The 20,265-nt window shown below is 39.2% G+C and overlaps 1 protein-coding gene across 2 annotated transcripts in view; it reads right to left on the minus strand.

Annotated features, from left to right (window-relative positions):
• Positions 1-20,265, minus strand: part of LOC149840874 (lipase class 3 family protein) — a 150,321-nt gene that overhangs the window by 121,848 nt on the left and 8,208 nt on the right. For both annotated transcript variants that reach the window (XM_090003413.1, XM_090003412.1), the window contains exons 3-7: positions 19,709-19,928; positions 19,528-19,628; positions 9,448-9,569; positions 9,281-9,372; positions 8,934-9,039 (exon numbers count right to left, since the gene is read on the minus strand). In XM_090003413.1, coding sequence (XP_089859539.1) covers positions 8,934-9,039; positions 9,281-9,372; positions 9,448-9,569; positions 19,528-19,628; positions 19,709-19,928 — 641 coding nt within the window. The remainder of the gene's footprint in view (positions 1-8,933; positions 9,040-9,280; positions 9,373-9,447; positions 9,570-19,527; positions 19,629-19,708; positions 19,929-20,265) is intronic.

Consider the following 20,265-nt stretch of genomic DNA (forward strand, 5'->3'; position numbering starts at 1 on the left):
AAGAAAAGAAAGTCAGGCAGGGCATCGCTCCCTGCCTGTCTGTCGAAAACAATGAAAGGCGGCAGGGGTATGTCCCTACTTGCAGAAATCAAAGAAGCGACAAGGAGTGAGCCCCTGACTGCCGACGACAGCGAGGTGACAGGGGGCGAGCCCCTGCCGACAATAGCGAGGTGGCAGGGGGCGAGCCCCTGCCGACAGCAATGAGGCGGCAAGGGGCAAGCCACTGGCGATAACACTGAGGCGGCAGGGGGAGAGCCCCTGCCGACAGCAACGAGGCGGCAGGGGGCAAGCCCCTACCGACAACACTAAGGCGGTAGGGGGCGAGCCCCTGCCGACAGCAGCGAGGCGGCAGGGGGCGAGCCCCTGCCTGCAAAGGACCAAGAGGCAGCAGGGGTAAAGCCCCTGCCTGCCAAAATAGAAGGTGACAGGGGCATCACCCCTGCCTACCAGATTCCCAGAGGCAGCAGGGGTGAGCCCCTGCCTGTCGGGAACGCCCAGGTGGCAGGGCGAGCCCCTACCCGTCGGTGATCGAGAGACGGCAGGGGAACGAACCCCTGTCGGAGAGAGAGAGAGAGATCGAAGCAGCAGGGGCCACCAACCTCCTGCCGACCTCTTGGCAGGTCACGAAGGAAACGGGAAGGCACGACACGGTTTGCCAGCCTCCTGTCGTCTTCTCTACGAGAAACAGAGGGGAAGGGAGGAGAATGGAAGGGCGTACCTGAGAGAAGCTTGGCGGTGTCGGCCGTCGTTGGTGCTGTCGCGCTCCGGGAACGAGGGGATGGTCAGCACGAGGAGAGCGAGGAGGAGGCTCGAGAGGGAGGCGTGCCTCCCCTTGCCCTCCTGCGATGCTCTCTTAAAGAGCTCAGGGGGCGAAAAATGGGGAAACCCCGATGGGTTTCCCTTATCCGGTCGAAGGCGCGGGTGGGGTGCGGCGCTCGGGAAGAGGATTTGTTTTCTTTTAAAATCCTCTTCCTGAGTCGGGTTTTAAAACCCTAACGAGAACGGGCCTGGGTCGGGTCCAGACCCGACCCGGCCCGGGTCCAATAATAAATTTTTTTTACCTGGGTTTTACACAATCTAATAAAATTTTTTATTTTTTTTGTCGTACATTGCAGCAGTGTTATCATTTCCTACATAAGCTTTCTTCATTATGGCTGAAGCTCCGAAGGTTGATTCTAAGACTGAATCTATTGGGGAATATAAGGCTTTTGCAAATCCTTTTTCTTACGAGTCTTCGGTGAAATTAAATGAAACTAACTATGCCAGGTGGTCCAGAACCTTTATGATGTCGGTATGTGGACATCGTAGAAAGCATATTTTGCTGAAAATTGAACCGAGTGATATAGTGGGAAAATATGTTACTTGGGATGAAAATAATGACATTATTATGTCATGGATCATGAACAGTGTGGAACCTCATATTGCAGATGGTCTAATCTATTATAATACAACTAAACAGATGTGGGATAATCTTCGAGATACTTACTCTCAGAAAACAAATGTGAGCCGTATTCTGCAAGTTGAACAAGAAATATATAATTTGCAGCAGGGAGATCAGACATCGGCCCAGTACTATGCATCTGTTAAAGCTGCCTTTGAAAGGCTTAATGCTCACAGGCCTTTGTGTTGTTCAAAGCAAAAGGATCATCAAGAACAGACTATGGTTGCTCGGTTCCTCACAAGGCTATCTTCCGAATTCTCGGTTGCTAAAGTCCAAATGTTAACTTGATCTGAATGTACCTACTCTAGTTGATGCATAAAATCGCTTGAGCAGACTTGTTTTTTCTCTCCCACAATCTCATCCTATATCCCAGACATTTGCCTTAGTTGTTCCTTCTGGTTATGGTCATGGAAATACTCTGAACATTAGAGGATGTGGTCATGGAAGCGGTGTGGGAGGTAGAGGTAAACTTCAATGCACATTTTGTGGAAAATCAGGGCACTTAGAAGACCGTTGCTGGGATAAACATGGACGGCCTGCCTTTCCTGCATCGAGGCCTAATGTTCCAAAAGCTAATGTTATAAAACTAGAGGCAGCAAATACAAATGAAGCCTCTTCTCCCCGTGACTGCATTTCCCTTAGTCGTGTTGAATATGAAGAACTGGTAGCTCATCGTCCTTCAAGCTCCTCTTCTCCTATAGCTGGTGTGGCCTATGCAACAGGAAACCATCTTCATCTCAATGATAGTAAGTGGATTATTGACTTAGGTGCATCCAGACATCTGTGTGAAAATTCTCATTATTTTTTAGATCTAAAGGATATTACTACTCATCGGGGAGTCTCATTTGCAGATGGGAGCTCTTTTCCGGTGGTTGGTCAGGGAAATGTTTCTATATCTTCTTCCTTGCAGTTGAAAAATGTTCTTCATGCCCCTTCATTTCCTCAAAGTTTACTTTCAGTGAGTTGTCTTACAAAAGAGCTAAACTATAGAGTGATATTTGATCCTGTTGGTTGTCATTTTCAGGATTTGCTGACGGGAAAGAAGATTGGTGGAGGCTCTGAAGCAAATGGAGTCTACTACTTACATCATCCAGTAGGGAACAATTTTGTTGCAGTCGACTATTCCTCGAGTCCTGTTCAGTGGCATCGTTGTCTTGGTCATCCTTCATTGTCAAAGCTTCGTCATGTCATTTCTCAAATTTCGTCTACTACTTCATTTCAGTGTGAAGCATGTCAGTTGGGCAAGCATCATCGGAGTTCGTTCCCTTCTAGTTAGAGTCAGTCCAGTCATAAGGTCTTTGAACTTCTTCATGCGGATGCATGGGGTCCTAGTAAGATTCCTACTAGGACTCAGTGTCGATATTATCTTGTTATTGTTGATGATTTTTCTAAGTTGTCATGGGTGTTCCTAATAAAAGAAAGATCTAAAGTTCCTAGTATTATTAAGTCAGTGATTCTTAAAATAAAAACTCAGTTTGAATCTATTGTTAAGATTATATGCACTAATAATACGCTTGAGTTCAAAACAAAAGTCATGTTGCAATTTTATCAAGACCATGGCATTCAACCTCAAACCTCATGTGCCTATACTTTCCAAAAAAATGGGGTGGCTGAGCGAAAACATAGGCATCTTTTTGATGTAGCACGTACCCTTATGATTCAATCCAATGTTCCTGCTTCCTATTGGGGTGATGCTGTTATCACAGCCTGTTATTTGATCAACCGTATGCCTTCATCATCCGTGGAAGATAAAATTCCTTTGCACATCCTGAATCCCAATGCTCCTCTTTTCTCTTTATCGCCCAAAGTTTTTGCGTGTATTTGCTTTGTGCATAAACTTCGACCTGACAGTGATAAATTAGCAGATCAAGCAATTAAATGTATTTTTATAAGTTATCCAAAAAACCAAAAGGGCTATCGATGTTATGACCCTATTTCTCATCGGAAGTATGTCAGTGTGGATGTATCTTTCCTGGATTCCGTTCCATATTATTCTCATACTGGATCTCAGATGCAGGTTGATCTAAATTACTCCTTTCCCCTTCCTGTTCCTCCTTTCCCTTTGGAATTTGTACCTCCATTACCGGGTTCCACTCTACCTTCCTCACGGTTTCACAATCCCCCATTGGTATATGTGTGTAGAGCTCCACCTCCTCCTGAGCCCTCTCCTTCTTCTTCTCCTGAGGTAAGTGTTCCTGATAACAGTGATCTTCATGTTGATGATAACAGGCCAATAGCTCTACGTAAGGGGATGCGACAATGTACCTTATATCCTATATCTCATTTTGTGTCCGATGCCAGAATTGGAAGTCAGATGAAAGCTTTTATTTCCGCCTTATCTGCTGAAACTATTCCTTTTAACTATCAACAGGCAGAGCTTGATAGTAGATGGAAGCAGGCAATGCAAGAGGAAATGGAGGCCTTATTGTCTCAACAGATGTGGGACCAGGTTAATCCCCCAGTGGATGCAGACATTGTTGGATGTAAATGGGTATATACCATTAAGTACCACTCAAATGGTTCTATTGAAAGATACAAGACCAGATCAGTAGCAAAAGGTTATACTCAGACATATGGTGTTGATTTCTTTGAAACTTTTTTGTCTGTCGCACGGATGGGTACCATCTATCTAGTTCTCTCTGTAGTTGTTCACCATGGATGGTGTCTCTGTCAACTAGATGTGAAAAATGCATTTCTATATGGGGATTTGTCATAAATAGTATACATGCAACAACCTCCTGGGTTCGAGGTTGAGGGGGAGTGTCAGAAGGTGTGAAGATTAAGAAAAGCGATATATGGTCTAAAGCAAAGTCCTCGTGCATGGTTTCAAAAGTTGTTTGAGGTGATGCCAAAGTTTGGTTTTAATAGGTCAGCATCAGACCACACATTATTTATTAAGAAAACTAACTTAGGCATAGTCGTTATGGTGGTATATGTGGATGACATCATCCTTACAGGAGATGATATGAACGATATTGCAGCTACAAAGACTCATCTTCAAAAGCATTTTGTTACAAAAGATCTTGGTCCTCTTAGATATTTTATGGGTATAGAAGTTGCCAGAAGCAGTGAAGGCTTGGTTCTGTCTCAACGTAAGTATGTTCTTGATTTATTAAAAGAGACAGGAATGTTGGGAGCCAAACCAGCAAATATTCCCATGGATTACAAAGTTCAGTTGTCGGAAGAAGGGTCAAAACCTGTGGATAGCAAAAGTTATCGCTCATTAGTAGGGAAGCTACTATATGTGACTGTGACTAGACCGGATATTGCTTTAGCAGTAAGCAAGATTAGCCAATTTATGCAAAATCCGAATGGAGTACACTGAAATGCTGCAATGATGATTCTCATGTACTTAAAATTTTCCCTGGAAAAAGGTTATTATTCAAGAAAGGGGGAACCTTGGAGATAGTTGCCTACTCTGATGCTGATTATGCTGGATCTGTTAAGGATAGGAAATCTACCACTGGATTTTGTGTGTTTATGGGAGGTAATTTAATTTCATGGAGAAGTAAGAAAAAAACTGTGGTTGCTAGGTGAGTGTCGAATCAGAATATAGGGCTATGGCCCAAACAGCAGCTGAATTGATGTGGGTTCGAAATGTATTAAATGATCTTCAAGTGAAGGTCTCATCTCCTATCGTGATGATGTGTGATAACAAGGCAGCTACGTATATAGCAAATAATCTTGTGTTTCATGAGAGGACAAAACATATTGAAGTTGACTGCCACTATGTAAGAGATATGGTTCAAGCTGGTCATATCTCTACCAAGCATCTGAACTCGGAGGATCAAGTTGCAGATATGTTTACAAAGCCTCTTGCTAGGCCCAGTTTCTCAAAATGTTGCAGCAAGCTGAGCATGATCGATATCTATGCTCCAGCTTGAGGGGGAGTGTTAGACTAGTCGACTATTAGTTATTTTCAAGTGTTTTATCTTTAAAGTTATTTATTTATTCTTAAAAAATGGTTCTTTAGAATTTTACAAATAATGAGGGACCTTCTTGTAATTGTTTTTTAGGTTAAACCTCTATTTAAACAAGAGGTGTTTAGCCCTAATGAAGCTACGATTTTTCTCTCAGCTGCTCTCTCTCTCTCTCTCTCTCTCTCTCTCTCTCTCTCTCTCTCTCTCTCTCTCTCTCTCTCGGTTCCTGTGCAGTATTGGATTTCTCCACAAAAGTCTCGTATACTTAACCATATCCAGGCCAGATATCACCTACGCAGTTCATGTAGTCAGTCATTTTATGAGTGTTCCTAGGATATTTCACTTAGTTGTTGTACTCAAGATTAACAAATATATAAGAGACACTATGCACTATGGTATGTTCTTTTCATCATCATTCTTAGAGCCATTTGTGATGCTGATTTTGGAGGTTCTACTCAGGATCGTCTTTCTACTACTGGTTTCTGTATTTTTCTTGAAAGCTCTCTGATCTCATGGAAAAGCAATAAACAACAAAGGGTTGCCTTATCGGAGGAAGAATATAGAGCTATGCCTCAAGTCACAAGAGAGATTATTTGGATACGATGGTTATTGGGTGAGTTGGAAGTCTCCATTTTTGACAAGACTTCTTTATATTGTGACAATATGAGTGCTATTCATATTGCAAAGAATCCAGAGTTTCATGAGCAAACCAAGTATATTGAAATAGATTATCACTATACAAGGAAGGCCTATGAAGATGGAGTTATTGCTTTAGAACATGTGAGCTCAAAGAATCAGATCGCAACTGTCCTTACCTAGAGTCCTGCTCCACATTTTTGCTTATTCCTTTCCAAACTCAGAATGATTTCATTGCATCATCCTAAGTTTGAAGGGCAGTATTAAGAGTTATATAATATAGCATATCACCATTTTTGTATTGTCTCTTTTTATACATGGCATTTATATTAGGGGCATTTTTTTAGCTTATTATTTACATAGCCTTAGAATGTATATAAAGGGGTCGACCCCCACGATAATATATTCTTTTTTTGTAAACAAGAACGAAGTTCCTCTTTCATTCTTCCCTTTTTTTATTCTCCTCTTTTCAATTTCATTTTGATTTCATATCAAGGACATGTTTCCAATAGATGGATCTTGTGTAATTTTTATATCACTTGACTCTTGTGGAGGTCTAAGATAGGGAACCTTTTTCTTATAAGATTTTTTCAACTTAGGACGATAGGTTTTTACATGTCCCGATTCTCGACAATAATAGCAAATAACTTTCTTCCTCTCATACTCATTACATTGCTTTCTATAATGTTCATTGCTTGGCCTTCCATAGTATGGTGGCTTGTAGGTACGAACTTAATTTTTCAGTCTAGATACAGTTGGAACTAGGTCATTGTCACTCTTTGAAATTCTCTTTTCAAGCCTTTTTCTTCTATACTTCATTCCTCTATAGTGTCTTATATTGAGAGAGCTTTCCTTCGATGAAAAAGAACATATTTGATGGATTGAAAATCTTATCTCAATCCATTAATGAATTGGTAAAAATGCTCCGCATCAATTTGATTTTGGCAGAGTTTTATATCTTCAGGACAATGTCATTTTGGTTCAAAAAGAGTCAACTCTTCTCAAAGCTTGGACAATCCATTATAGTATTCTCTAATGCTTTTGTCCCCTTGAGTCATATTTTGTATTGTCTTGCAAATGGCACACATGTGCAATATCTTTAAGAGAATACATTCTCTTGAGATAATCCCATGCTATTTGGATGTTCAAATTTAGCAAAATTAGAACATTTCTTAATATCAACACTACTAATAAGCCAAGACATAATTTTGGCATATGCCATTCTGAATTCCTTCTATTTTTTCTCATAGGTGGTCATTGTCTTAGTTTTTTCATCCTCCGCAAGAGGTACTTCTTTCTCACCTTCTACTTTGGTAAAGATTAATTTAGGTTCCAAATCGGTCCCATCAACTAGTCCCCACAACCCTTTTCTCCATATGAAGTGCTTCATAATTGAAGCCCATGTTACATAATTTGAGTCATTGAGCTTGATGGGTTTTATGGTGACATTTTCATTGTCATATATTTCTACAAGGGCAAGATAATCAAGAAGAAGAATAGAGAGAAAAAAGAGAAAAGAAAAGAAACACAAGGAGAAGATCACGAGCACTCCACCACCATGTAAGCACCACTGATCATGAGCATAAACACTCCACCAAGTAAGCTCCACCAATCTATCACTTGAAGCACAATCACGATCTCACTAGCACTTAAATAAAGATTGCAAAAGAGCTTCAATACTTTCAAATTTTGAGTAGCATGCTTCTCAATACACCAAAAACAATTTCAACTTGATTACAAATCTTTGATACCACGTAAGGAAATAAGTTCTTCCAAAGATGGTCACCAAATCACCAAAGTAGACACTCAAAAGAGATTCACCAAAAATGAACACAGAAAAACAACAAATAGGCTCACACACAAAACCCACCCAAGGGAGTCAATACAAGGATAAACAATAGTATTTTATTGATGTTGATCCATACACGAAGCATAGGAAATCAGAGGGATTTTACCCTATATATATATATATATATATATATATATACACAAGAGTGGAGCTCCAAAGGAGTCATTGGGGAGGTCCAATGGCTCTACATAGAGCTGTTGGACTTCCCCAACGACTCTTCGATTTGACTAGTCAACAAGTGTTGACTAGTCCTGACTCAAACAAAAGGTAAAAAGCTAACCTAATCCTAGTTACTAACCTAGTTACATATATGTATATTTACATTTTTAACAGAGAGCAGTTTTCAGGTTCAATACAAATATAAAAGTGTCCTTTTTGTATTACATGATGAGAAAAACTAATAGAGGATTAGGCACAAAGGATTCTCCAACAAAAAAATGAAATTATACCTTGGTTAAGAATGAATTTCTTAGAACAAAATAGAATAAGTAAATTAAATGCAGTATTCACTGTCACCACATGTACTATCGCAGTATAGCATCAAGAAAGCACTGCCGCAAGAGAGTGTAGAACGTATTCAGTTATCTCGAGAAGACACCAAAAAATTCTCAACAAATTTTAGAAGAAATAAAAGAACAGAAAACATTCAAAATCCAGAGACTTTGAAATAATATTACAAGAATATCATAAAATACATGATAACATTGAATAATTGAAGGCCTATAAAAATGAGAAATTCAAAGCCTCTAAACGAAAAAAATGTCCTACATGATTCATCAAAATCATTGCATCCTAAATACCAAGTATATCTTAAGGATGCACCAAGCAAGTTTCTCTAGAACAATATAATTGCAAAAGAAATGAGCACACAGAGCTAGAAAACAAATAATATAATAGCGCTTCTAGATTATTAAATGTCTTGCTCTATGACACTAAGTAGGCTATATTCACGTCCACAGTCATGCCATGCCAGATCTAGTACAACTTTATGTCAAGAATATAACAAGCTTTCTCCATCAAGAGGGAATCATGACACAATAAAAATGATCATTTAAAGGTTAAACCCAAACCACAACAATAAACTTACCTGGCTAACACGTCCCCGACGAAGGACACTTGAAGGAAGATCAACATATTTCAGAAAGGCTGCTGCATGACCCCGCCACCAATTATCACCTTCAAGCAATGGCCGCCTTAAAAAATATATCATAAAATTAAAAAGAATAGTTGCACTAAAAATTAAAATGCATATGATAAATAGCTCATAACATCCTTCTAAATAAAATTCAATCCACAAATTCTAAAAGGAAGTCACAATTAGATCAACTACCAAAGAATTCCATGTTTCCAACAACTATAAGATGCAATATGGTTCTATCGAAACAGTCTTAGATTTCAAACAGCAATAGCAATTAAACTAAGTGAAACAACAACCTATGATAAGTCCATGGTAACAAAATTCCTTGTCTGTATAGCCATGCACAAGGAAACAGGACAGGGTTCCTTCCAAAATCAAGAAGTGGCCCCTGCATCAAGAAGCTTTAAAATAAGAAACAGCAATTATGAAAACTTATAGTATATTTATCATTGCAGAGAGAAACCGTGTAAGCAGCTTCAGCAAATTGATGAAATGCTGCAGCCTCTCGAATTTGATCTCCAGGTGCCTCCATAAGTTGCTCATATGAAACTGAGGACTGCCCATTTCTTTGCAGCAGTGCAAGTCCTAAAAGAAATACTCCTTAGTGAAAATGATCATAAATTTGCAGCCAAACAAGGGAAATACAAGGAAATATGCGGTTGCATCCTAAATTGCTGCAGAAAGCTAACAGATGAAATAAATAAGCCTAATGCACATAGCATAAAATGCAGTCATAAGAAATTAGGTGACGACATAGACAACACCATAGTATATGATGAGTATAAATTCAGAGTAGGAGCAACTGTATGAGGCTGCTTATTTAGTTATTACATGTCAGAGGTTAGATTCTTTGGTCACTGAAGAATTTAATGTTGGCTCCAGGATCAGGCAGCCAATCGTTGCACATAAACCCATCGCTTTCTGGCTTAGCGTTCCAACAGCAAAATTAACTGAAAAAACCCAACTGACATGGCAGAAACAAAGAAACTGCCTATAGGCATGCTTTGCAATTGTATAGGCATGCAATATTACAAATATCTTTTAGATTACACTATTTGATGTGGAGATAAAGAGACAGGAATGGTATGATAAACACTTACATGTTAAGATAAGTCTACCACTTTAGAATTTATCTATTCTTAAGGCTGTTTTGATATTTTATGAATAATGAGAGACCTAAATATAAATTTATTCCTTGGCTAATCTCTACTTAAACCTAAAAGAGATTAGACTTAATGAGAAAAAAATAAGATGCCTCTCTCTCTCTCTCTCTCCTATTCTTTTACTGTTTTGTTTGCCGATTCACATGGTATCAGAGCAGACCTTGGGAGCGTGATTTCGGGTTCTACGCGAAAGCTCGCGTGAAGGAGATCTAAGGTGTGTCCGGTGATTTTTTTTTGAGGAACCGAGTGGTACAGATCTGATAACAGATCTGTAGTCTGACAAGAGTCATGACTCAGATCTGTAATCAGATCTAAAAGTCGTGGGAAAGTTTTTTTTTGTGGACCAGATCTGGTGGATACAGGTATGGGTGTTGTGCTGCCGTCGTGAAGTGGGTGACGGTCAGATTTGACAGTTGTTATTTATGTTTGTGTATGGCGATGATTAGATACAGTTTATAATCGTAGATCTGCATATTGTGGAGTTTTTCTTCGTATGTTTTGGTTGGTAGTCGTAGACCTGCATCCTGAATTTTTTTTCCCAGATCTGATCGCATGTTGTGGTTGATTCAGATCTGATAACAAATTTGGATGCTGTGAAGATTTTTTAAAAAATTATCATATGGTCGTGGATCTGTCTCCTTTTTTTTTAATTGATCATATGTTTTGATTCGTATGCTGAGATGGATGTGTGGAAATACAATAAAAGATAAGATTCGGAACGAGGAGATACGTAAGAAGGTAGGCGTTGCACCCATTGAAAATAAGATGAGAGAGAATCGTTTACAGTGGTTTGGACATATTCGGCGAAGGCCTAATGATGCTCCAGTTAGAAGGATGGAGAAATGGAAAAATATATTAGTTAAAAGAGGTCGGGGTAGGCCTAGGAAGACATGGATGGAGGTGATAGGAAAGGATATGAATGCTTTGAACCTCACCAAGGACATGGCATTGGATAGAAATGATTGGAGGAGAAGGATTCATGTGGAAGACCCATAATGATTTTCTTTTTTGGTTCATATCGCCGACCCCAATTATTTTGGGATGAAGGCGTAGTTGTTGTTGATCATATGTTTTGATTGGTTAAGATCTGATCACATATCTAGGTGTTGTGGTGAAGACTAATCACCGTGGTGGATCTGCATAGTGTGGAGCAGATCGTAAGTTCTTGAAGAACTTAGATATGATTTCGTAGTGGATTGGAGAGTGGACCTTTTTTTTTTGCTGATTGTCGACCAGATTTACAAACTGTGACATTCCTTTTTGTGTGTGCTTGTGGACTTCTATTGCAGCAGTGACATTTGTTGTGAATTCTGAGTTAGTGTTATTCATTATGGGTGAAGTTCCCAAATCTAATTATAAGAATGAAGCTATTGGGGAATACAAAGCCTTCGCCAATCCTTTCTCATATGGTTCTTCCGTGAAATTAACTAAAACAAACTATGCAAGGTGGTCCAGAACGTTTATGATGTCGGTGTCTGGACATCGTAGAAAACATATTTTGTTGGAATCTGAACCAAATGATAAAACAGGAAAATACAATACTTGGGAAGAAGATAATGACATTGTTATGTCATGGATCATGAATAGCATTGAACCTCATATTGAAGATGAGCCTTCGTAGTTGTGATATCGTTCATGTTATCTCCTGTAAGGATGATGTCATCCACATATACCACCATAACGACTATGCTTGAGTTAGTTTTCTTAATAAATAATGTGTGGTCTGACGCTAACCTATTAAAACCAAACTTTGACATCACCTCAAACAACTTTTAAAACCATGTACGAGGACTTTGCTTTAGACCATATATCGCCTTTCTCAATCTGCACACATTTTGACATGTTATCAGACCAAACAACTTTCTCTCTTCCGCCCAAGGTATTTTGGTGCATTTGTTTTGTGTACAAACTCGGACCTGACCGTGATAAATTAGTGACTCAAGCCACTAAGTGTATGTTTATAGGCTATCCAAAAAATCAAAAGGGGTATCGATGTTATGATCCGATTTCTCGTCGGCAGTATGTCAGTGTGGATGTATCTTTCTTGGAGTCTCTTCCATATTATTCCAGTACTGGTGCTAGGCTGCAAGCTGATCAAGATGACTCATTTCCACTTCATGTTCCTCCTTTTCCCTTGGAATCGGTGCCCCCATTACCGAATCCAACTCCACCTTCCTCACGGTTTTACAATCCTCCATTGGTGTACGTGTGTAAAGCCCCAACCCCTCCAGTGCCTCCATCTTCTTCTTCTCCTGAGCTAAGTACTCCTGATAGCAATGACATTTTTGTTGATGATAACAGGCCAATCGCTCTGCGAAAGGAGACACAATAATGTACCTTATATACTATATCTCAGTTTGTGTCAGATGCTAGACTTGGTAATCAGATGAAAGCCTTTATTTCAGCCTTATCTGCTAAAACTATTCCTCTGAGTTATCAAAAGGCAGTATTTGACAGCCGGTGGAAGCAGGCTATGCAAGATGAAATGAATGTTTTACGGTCTCAACAGACATGGGACCTCGTTGATCCCCTATTGGATGTAGACATTGTTCAATGCAAATGGGTATATACCATTAAGTACAGCTCAGAGGGTTCAATTGAAAGGTACAAGGCCAGGTTACTAGCAAAAGGTTATACTCAGACATATGGTATTTATTTCTTTGAGACATTTTATCCAGTAGCACGGATGTACACCATTCGTCTTGTTCTCTCTGTAGTCGTTCACCATGGATAGAGTTTGTGTCAGCTAGATGTGAAAAATGCATTCTTATATGGGGATTTGTCTAAGACAGTCTACATGCAACAACCTCTTGTGTTCAAGGTTGAGGGGGAGTGTCAGAAGGTGTGCAGATTAAGAAAAGCGATATATGGTCTAAAGCAAAGTCCTCGTGCATGGTTTCAAAAGTTGTTTGAGGTGATGCCAAAGTTTGGTTTTAATAGGTCAGCATCAGACCACACATTATTTATTAAGAAAACTAACTTAGGCATAGTCGTTATGGTGGTATATGTGGATGACATCATCCTTACAAGAGATAACATGAACGATATCGCAGCTACGAAGACTCATCTTCAAAAACATTTTGTTACAAAAGACCTTGGTTCCCTTAGATACTTTCTGGGCATAGAAGTAGCCAGGAGCAGTGAGGGCGTGGTTTTGTCTCAACGGAAGTATGTTCTTAATTTACTAAAAGAGACAGGAATGTTGGGAGCCAAACCAGCAAATATTCCCATGAATCACAAAGTTCATTTATTGGATGAGGGGTCAAAACCTGTAGATAGCAAGAGCTATCGCTCACTAGTAAGGAAGTTACTATATGTGACAGTGACTAGACCTGATATTGCTCTAGCTGTAAGCAAGGTTAGCCAATTCATGGACAAACCGACTGAGGTGCACTGGAATGCTATAATGATGATACTCAGGTACTTAAAATATTCTCCTGAAAAAGGGTTATTATTCAAGAAAGAAGGCACTTTGGATATAGTTGCTTACTCCGACGCTGATTATGCTGGGTCTGTAGAGGATAGAAAATCGACCGCAGGATTTTGTGTATTTGTAGGAGGTAACTTAATTTCCTGGAGAAGCAAGAAGCAAACCGTGGTTGCTAGGTCAAGTGTTGAATCAGACGACAGCTGAATTAATGTGAGTGCGAATTGTGCTGACTGATCTTCAAGTGAAGGTTTCATCTCCTATGGTGATGATGTGTGATAACAAGGTAGCCACATATATAGCCAATAATCCAGTATTTCATGAGAGGACAAAACAAACTGAAGTTGACTGTCACTACATACGAGATATGGTTCAAGCTGGACATATCTCTACCAAGCATGTAATTTCTGAGGATCAAGTTCCAAATATTTTTACAAAGCCTCTTGCCAGGTCCAGTTTCTCAAAATGTTGTGGCAAGCTGAGCATGATTGATATCTATGCTCCAGCTTGACGGGGAGTATTAAGATAAGTCGACCACTTTAGAATTTATCTATTCTTAAGGCTGTTTTGATATTTTATGAATAATGAGGGACCTAAATATAAATTTATTTCTTGGCTAATCTCTACTTAAACCTAAAAGAGATTAGACCTAATGAGAAAAAAATAAGAGGATGCCTCTCTCTCTCTCTCTCTCTCTCTCTCTCTCTCTCTCCCCTATTCTTTTACTGTTTTGTTTGCCGATTCACATTACATATGATTTGGCCTCCTTTTCAGCCACCAAAAAAAACAATGTTTTCTGGCAAATTTATTATTTCCAGGTACTTTTTTTTTGCTAGAATCCATTCCATCCCCCCCCCCCCCACACACACACACACATACACACACAACCCTCCCAAATCACCGACCATACATTGGAAGGCCTCCAGTTGGTAAAACCCTTGAGGATCACCCTGCCCACTGCAGAGTACACTCAGCTTCAACCTTGCAACAAGAGACACCCATCATAGGTTTCAAACTTGTGATGTCTCGTCAACTTGGTGACACCCACAAGTGTAAAGTCTGCAAATTTTTTAGAATCGCGAAATAAATGAAAAAGAATTTTTTGTGAATTATTCTGGTTAAATAACGCTTTCTAAAAAATTACCAGTTGATTAATTAGCAAATTCATTATCGGTAATATTTCAACATTTATTCGAGTTATTTAATGTTTAATTAGGGAATTTATGAGATCATTGCAGAGTATTTGGATCTCCATATGATTTGAGTCAACCCAAATAGATTTGGGAAGAGTTTAGACCCATATCGGGGTTTGGACCGGACCTAGAAGGGATTTGGATCTATTTGACACCCAAATGGATCTCCTCTAATGTAGATAGTGTTTTAGATCCATTTGGAGATCCAAATGGATTCCACTAAGCAAAGTGAGTTTTGGATCCATTTAGAGACCCAAATGGATCCTTCTAAGTAAAAAGTATTTTATGAAAATAAGATATTGGGTCCACTTGGAGACCCATATGAATCTCACTAAGAAAAAGACATTTTAGATCCATTTGGAAACCCAATTGGATCCCAATACGCAAATAAGGCTTTCGGATCCATTTGAGGCCCAAATGGATCTCATGAAGGCAAAATGAATTTGTTTGGATCCACCTAAGGTCCAAACGGATCCTGCTTGTATGGATAGGATTTGGATCCACTCGAGACCCAAATGAATCTAATTAAAGATAATATATATATATATATATATTAGTAGGGTTGATTTGGATTTGATGAGACCCAAATGGGTCTCACCAAAATCGAAATCCAAGTTCATTGGATTTTTCCCTAAAACCAAAAACAAAATTTTCTTTTTCCCCCTTTATTTTCACTTCCTCCCCACCCCCACCCCCGTTAAAACAAATTTTGAAACCCAAAAAAAAAATCAAAATTTAAACCCAAAATAAAATTTGCATTTCCCCTTTATTTTTCATCCCCAAAACCCTAAGTTTCCCCCCTTAATTTCCCCTTATAAATACCCACTCTCTCTTCTTCTAAAACCTCATTCACGCAAACACCTCTCTCCCTTCCCCAACTCCCCTCTCACCAACCGTGTTCTCCCTCTCCCTTACTCCTTTCTGTCACTCCCATCAGCAAACACCACCACTACTGCCCATCTTCACCACCTTACCTCCAACTGACCACCTCACCATTGTCTATCATCGTCAACCAGATTCAGGCACCACCACCAGCCTCCTCATTGCCACGACCCGGCTGCACCTCCCAGCCGGCAGCGCCTCCCTGCTGCCGCACCACCTGTCGCCGCCTCCTCTGCGTTTTCCGACAAGGAGTAGGCCACCCAGCCGCCTCCTTGTCGTGCGTAGGCTAACGCTGCCCACTGACTCCTTCTTCTCCTTCTCATGTTTTTTCGGCAGCTGCTGCTGCTCTCTTTTTTGCCAACAACAGCAACTTCGGCTGTTGCTCTATGTCTACCGCCCACAGCAGCAGCCTCGACTGCTGCTCCTCATTTTTTGGCCACCAACCGACGTCCTCCCTGCCGATTCTCTGGCAATGACAGCAGCGCCTGCTTCCTCCGCCTGTCGCACCACCAATAGCAGTGATTCCAGCTATTGATCTTGCTCCCCTTCTGCAATTGACAGCAGCAGACTGTCTGTTGCACCTCCTTCCAACAACATTAGCAGCACTGGCTGTTGTTTTTCGGGTGACAGCCCCACTGGCCGCACCTCCCTCTCTCTCCTTGTTGGGTTAAACAGCCTAGCTTAGCAAAGCCTGGCTCGGGCCAAACCGAGATGCACTTAGCTCGGATCCTCCTCCGCTTCAGTTCCACCAAGCCGCCATATCATCACCTTCACCGCGAAATTGTTCCTCGTAAGATCACATGCACACCAAGGTAAGTTTACGATAACTTACATACATGCATAGTTTTAGGTTATTTGAAATGGTGGATTTTCGTATGGGCGAAGTTAAATAAACATATATATATATATACAATTTCCAAAAATTGTTTGTATTGCACGGCTTACAAGAAAAGGTATATTTACGAAACCATTGAATTTTTTTTAGCAAATATATATATATATATATATATATATATATATATATATATATATATATATATATATAGTTTCAAAATTTGTTTGTGTTGCATGTTTTACAAGAAAAAGGTATATTTATGAAACCATTGAATTTTTATGAGCAAAAATATGTATGTGCACAAAAAGTTTTGAAGCTTTCCATACGCAAGGATTCCAAATATGTTTCAAATGAAAATACATATATGTTCAAGTTTACGAACATATTTCGACGAGTGTATTTCAGAATTTTACGAACAAATGTATGTATGTGGTCCATGTTTTTCAATATGCATATTTCTGAATTATTACACAATCATATTTGTCTTAACGCATGATATGAATAAAAGGCCAGATTTTGGTGCATGAGTACAATATAGATTTATGATACATGTAAGCATGCTCATGACATGATGTTTAATGAAATGAATATTGTATGATTTGCATAATGTCCATGATAAAGAACGTGTTATGCAATTATTGTTTTACGAAGGCTCGAGCCCAAATGGGTGGCCCCTGACCTTGTCCACGGTCAACTGGATGGGTGGTCGAGAACCTTATGATGGGTTAATTGAAATCATACACGCTTGAAAATATGTAAATTATGCACGTATGTCAAGAGAATTAAATTAAATGATAAAGAATGTATATGTTAGTTCTCTTATAGCTTACAATGAGAGAGTAAGTAGTACACTACGCTCCATGAGATATTTTTAAGCACGAAGTTTGCTTCCCCAGCCACTGAGATAGAGGATAGCTGACTCTTTTGACCTGGGGTGGTAGTGAGATTGTTTCAGGTGAAAAAAAATCTGATATATCAGGTTGGGAGTGGTGGAAGCTCTCTCTCGACATTGTCGTCCCACACCTAGAACCGAAAAAGATGAGCAAGGCCAGGGTAATAAGACACCAATTGATTAAATATACCCTTGGGTTATGCCTCTAATTCGAATACTGTCTGTGTTGTACCCACAAAGTATTGTGAAAGAGAAACAAAAAGTGTATTTTGAATATAGTGAAGTATTGCATGTGTCATCTAAGAAAGCAAAACATAAATGAAAGAAATGTAAGTTATTCATACTTATTGTTAATGTTTTATTGTATAGGTAAGTCATGCATGAATTGAATAATCACGCATGAGTATGGTTATTGCATACGATATTGAACTGTTACATTTCAGTTATTGACTGCACTAAAAATTTTTTATTTACATGAAAAATAGTATAATTTCATGTATACATGTTTCTATACAATTATGTTATGTTATTGTATTCCTACGGAAGGCCTGTGGATATTGACCCCTTACAAATTATAAGTACTGAATAGTTGCAAGAACGTAGCAGGAAGTTGTAGTGGCATTGAGAGCCAGTCATCATGCCTTCCTAAGAACTGGAGTTTTGAGTACTTGTTTGTACTAATTTCGTACAGACATTATAACTTGTTTTGGAATAAGAATACTCTAATTTTGATCAGAATCATTTATAAGTGTTATTCTGACCTACTATTATCGATTCAATCAATTCTTTAACTCGCCCAAGGTTTTCAACCGGAGTAAAAAAAGGTTGTTTTTCCGCTGCCATACAAAAAAAAAAGTTTTACGCATTTTTTCGGGTTTTAAATCCTAGGGCATTACAACAAGTCTCTTCTACCAGATGAACAGCTACTTAGGCCAATATTTTGATAAGGAGAACCCAAGAAGTATTTTGAAACCGAGATGCACTTTGATCCTGCTTGATTTGAAGCTCTTCATGTATCTTGGTTTGATGAACAAAACTGCATGTTTGTTGCAACATGGAAGAAAGCATGAGTTGCACCAGGTATCAGCGGATGACGTATGATACTCATCCCACCCAGGTGATGAGTGTGAACCTCGTATCCTGAACGGGCCTACTCAAACAAGGTTTTCAAATATATGTCCAGCTTTGGCTGGTGGAATAGACCCACTAGTTATGACCAACTTCCTCTCTGTCAATGACTCCTGATGCAAATGGTAGGATGTAGGTTTAAGGTTTTCCCATCATGGTGATAAAGACCATGCTAGAATTAAAAAAAAGTGATCACTATTGGCTTCTACTGGATAGAAAAGGCAAATAAGGCATTCAGTGGAGGTTGTTCAAAACTTGAAGATATGCATATGACGTGTGAAATTTGACTGGAAATAACTACTATTACTTCATTTTAGTGCCATAAAATAATGATGAGACATGTACTTCAAGTGAGGGATGAGGGACTTTGTAAGTAACAATTTCCAGCAGTTTAACAATAAAAGAATTGGTATTTGGTGTTGAATTCAAGTGAACAAATGATACTCTGATATTGAGGAAAGTCATCCATTGGAACCAACAATCTTTCACCTCCATGATCATTGCACAAGAATGCATGCGTATTGGAAGCCATGATAAAGAAACCTTCTTTCCTCTATCACATCTCCTGCTTCTAATCATTAAATGTACAATGAATCATGGTGATTACTAAAGGAAAAGTACTAGGCTGTTCAGGAATAAGACTAGGGAATGGTCACTTAGCATCATTTGGATGCAGATTCCCTATTTAAGAATGCATGCAACCCTTATGAATTGAGAAAATAGAAAAAAGAGCACCTTTCATAATACTATTACAGCGCAATCCAGTACAATATAGAGTTACACCATTAACAGGTGAGCTGAACATGTCTTAGCTGTCCAGTACCATGAGTAAGTGGATTACGATGACAAATATACATACACAACAAAGTCCAAGTAAATGTGTAATAATGTATGGGAGCATCTACTACAATAAAATTCAAATACCTTTTAAATGTCTAAATCAACAGTTGTATCACCATTTATATTAGTATGAACATACTGTAAAACCAATTTTTTAGGATAAAGAAGGCATATTAAGTAAACCTGCCAAGAGTTCCAAATGCCCAGTGCCTGCAGCACGATATGCAACAAGATCACCCAATAGTCTAGCTACAGAGTATACTTCATCTTCCTCCAACACGCTTCTGAGTGCAGTAGAGAAAGGAAGCATGAGAAAATAAAGAAACAATAACAGAAAACAGGAGGCAAGCAGAAATATGCCTACAAGTATTTTATGCGTCCCAGACAGCATAAAGCTTCCCGGATCCCATGATCAAATACCTCACTGTAATGAGCTTTCCATGCACTGTCATGAGTAGCATAAAATGACCTCCATCTTAATATATCTGATCCTACACAAGATTGTATGGAAACCAGAAGCCATACAAGGATCAATAAGACGGCAACTAGCACATTTCTCCCCTTATGTTCTTCTGCGCCCTGCACTGAAATGTTACTATGTATCAACTTCAAATAACAAGTATATGCACATACAAGAGGCAACTTAGATCTTGTACTTATAAGAAAAGAACTAACCAAAAGTTAAAAAAGAAACCAATTCCTGCTATGATTGTATCTCCAGATATATCTCACTACTGTTCAAGCTTTAGAAATAAGTCTGCTTGATCTATATTCTTTGCTGCACTTATGTTTATTCACAACTCATAGTCACCATTGCCATTGGAAGTTTGAACTAAAAGAATCTCAATGCTAGGTCACGGATCAAGGGTTGCAGCTCAAAGTAGAGAAACCGTAACAATTGAATATCTAGCGGGTCCATCA

The sequence above is a fragment of the Nuphar pumila genome, chromosome 4 (assembly GCF_984573655.1).
Source record: "Nuphar pumila chromosome 4, dmNupPumi1.hap1.1, whole genome shotgun sequence".
Taxonomy (NCBI): Eukaryota; Viridiplantae; Streptophyta; class Magnoliopsida; order Nymphaeales; family Nymphaeaceae; genus Nuphar; species Nuphar pumila.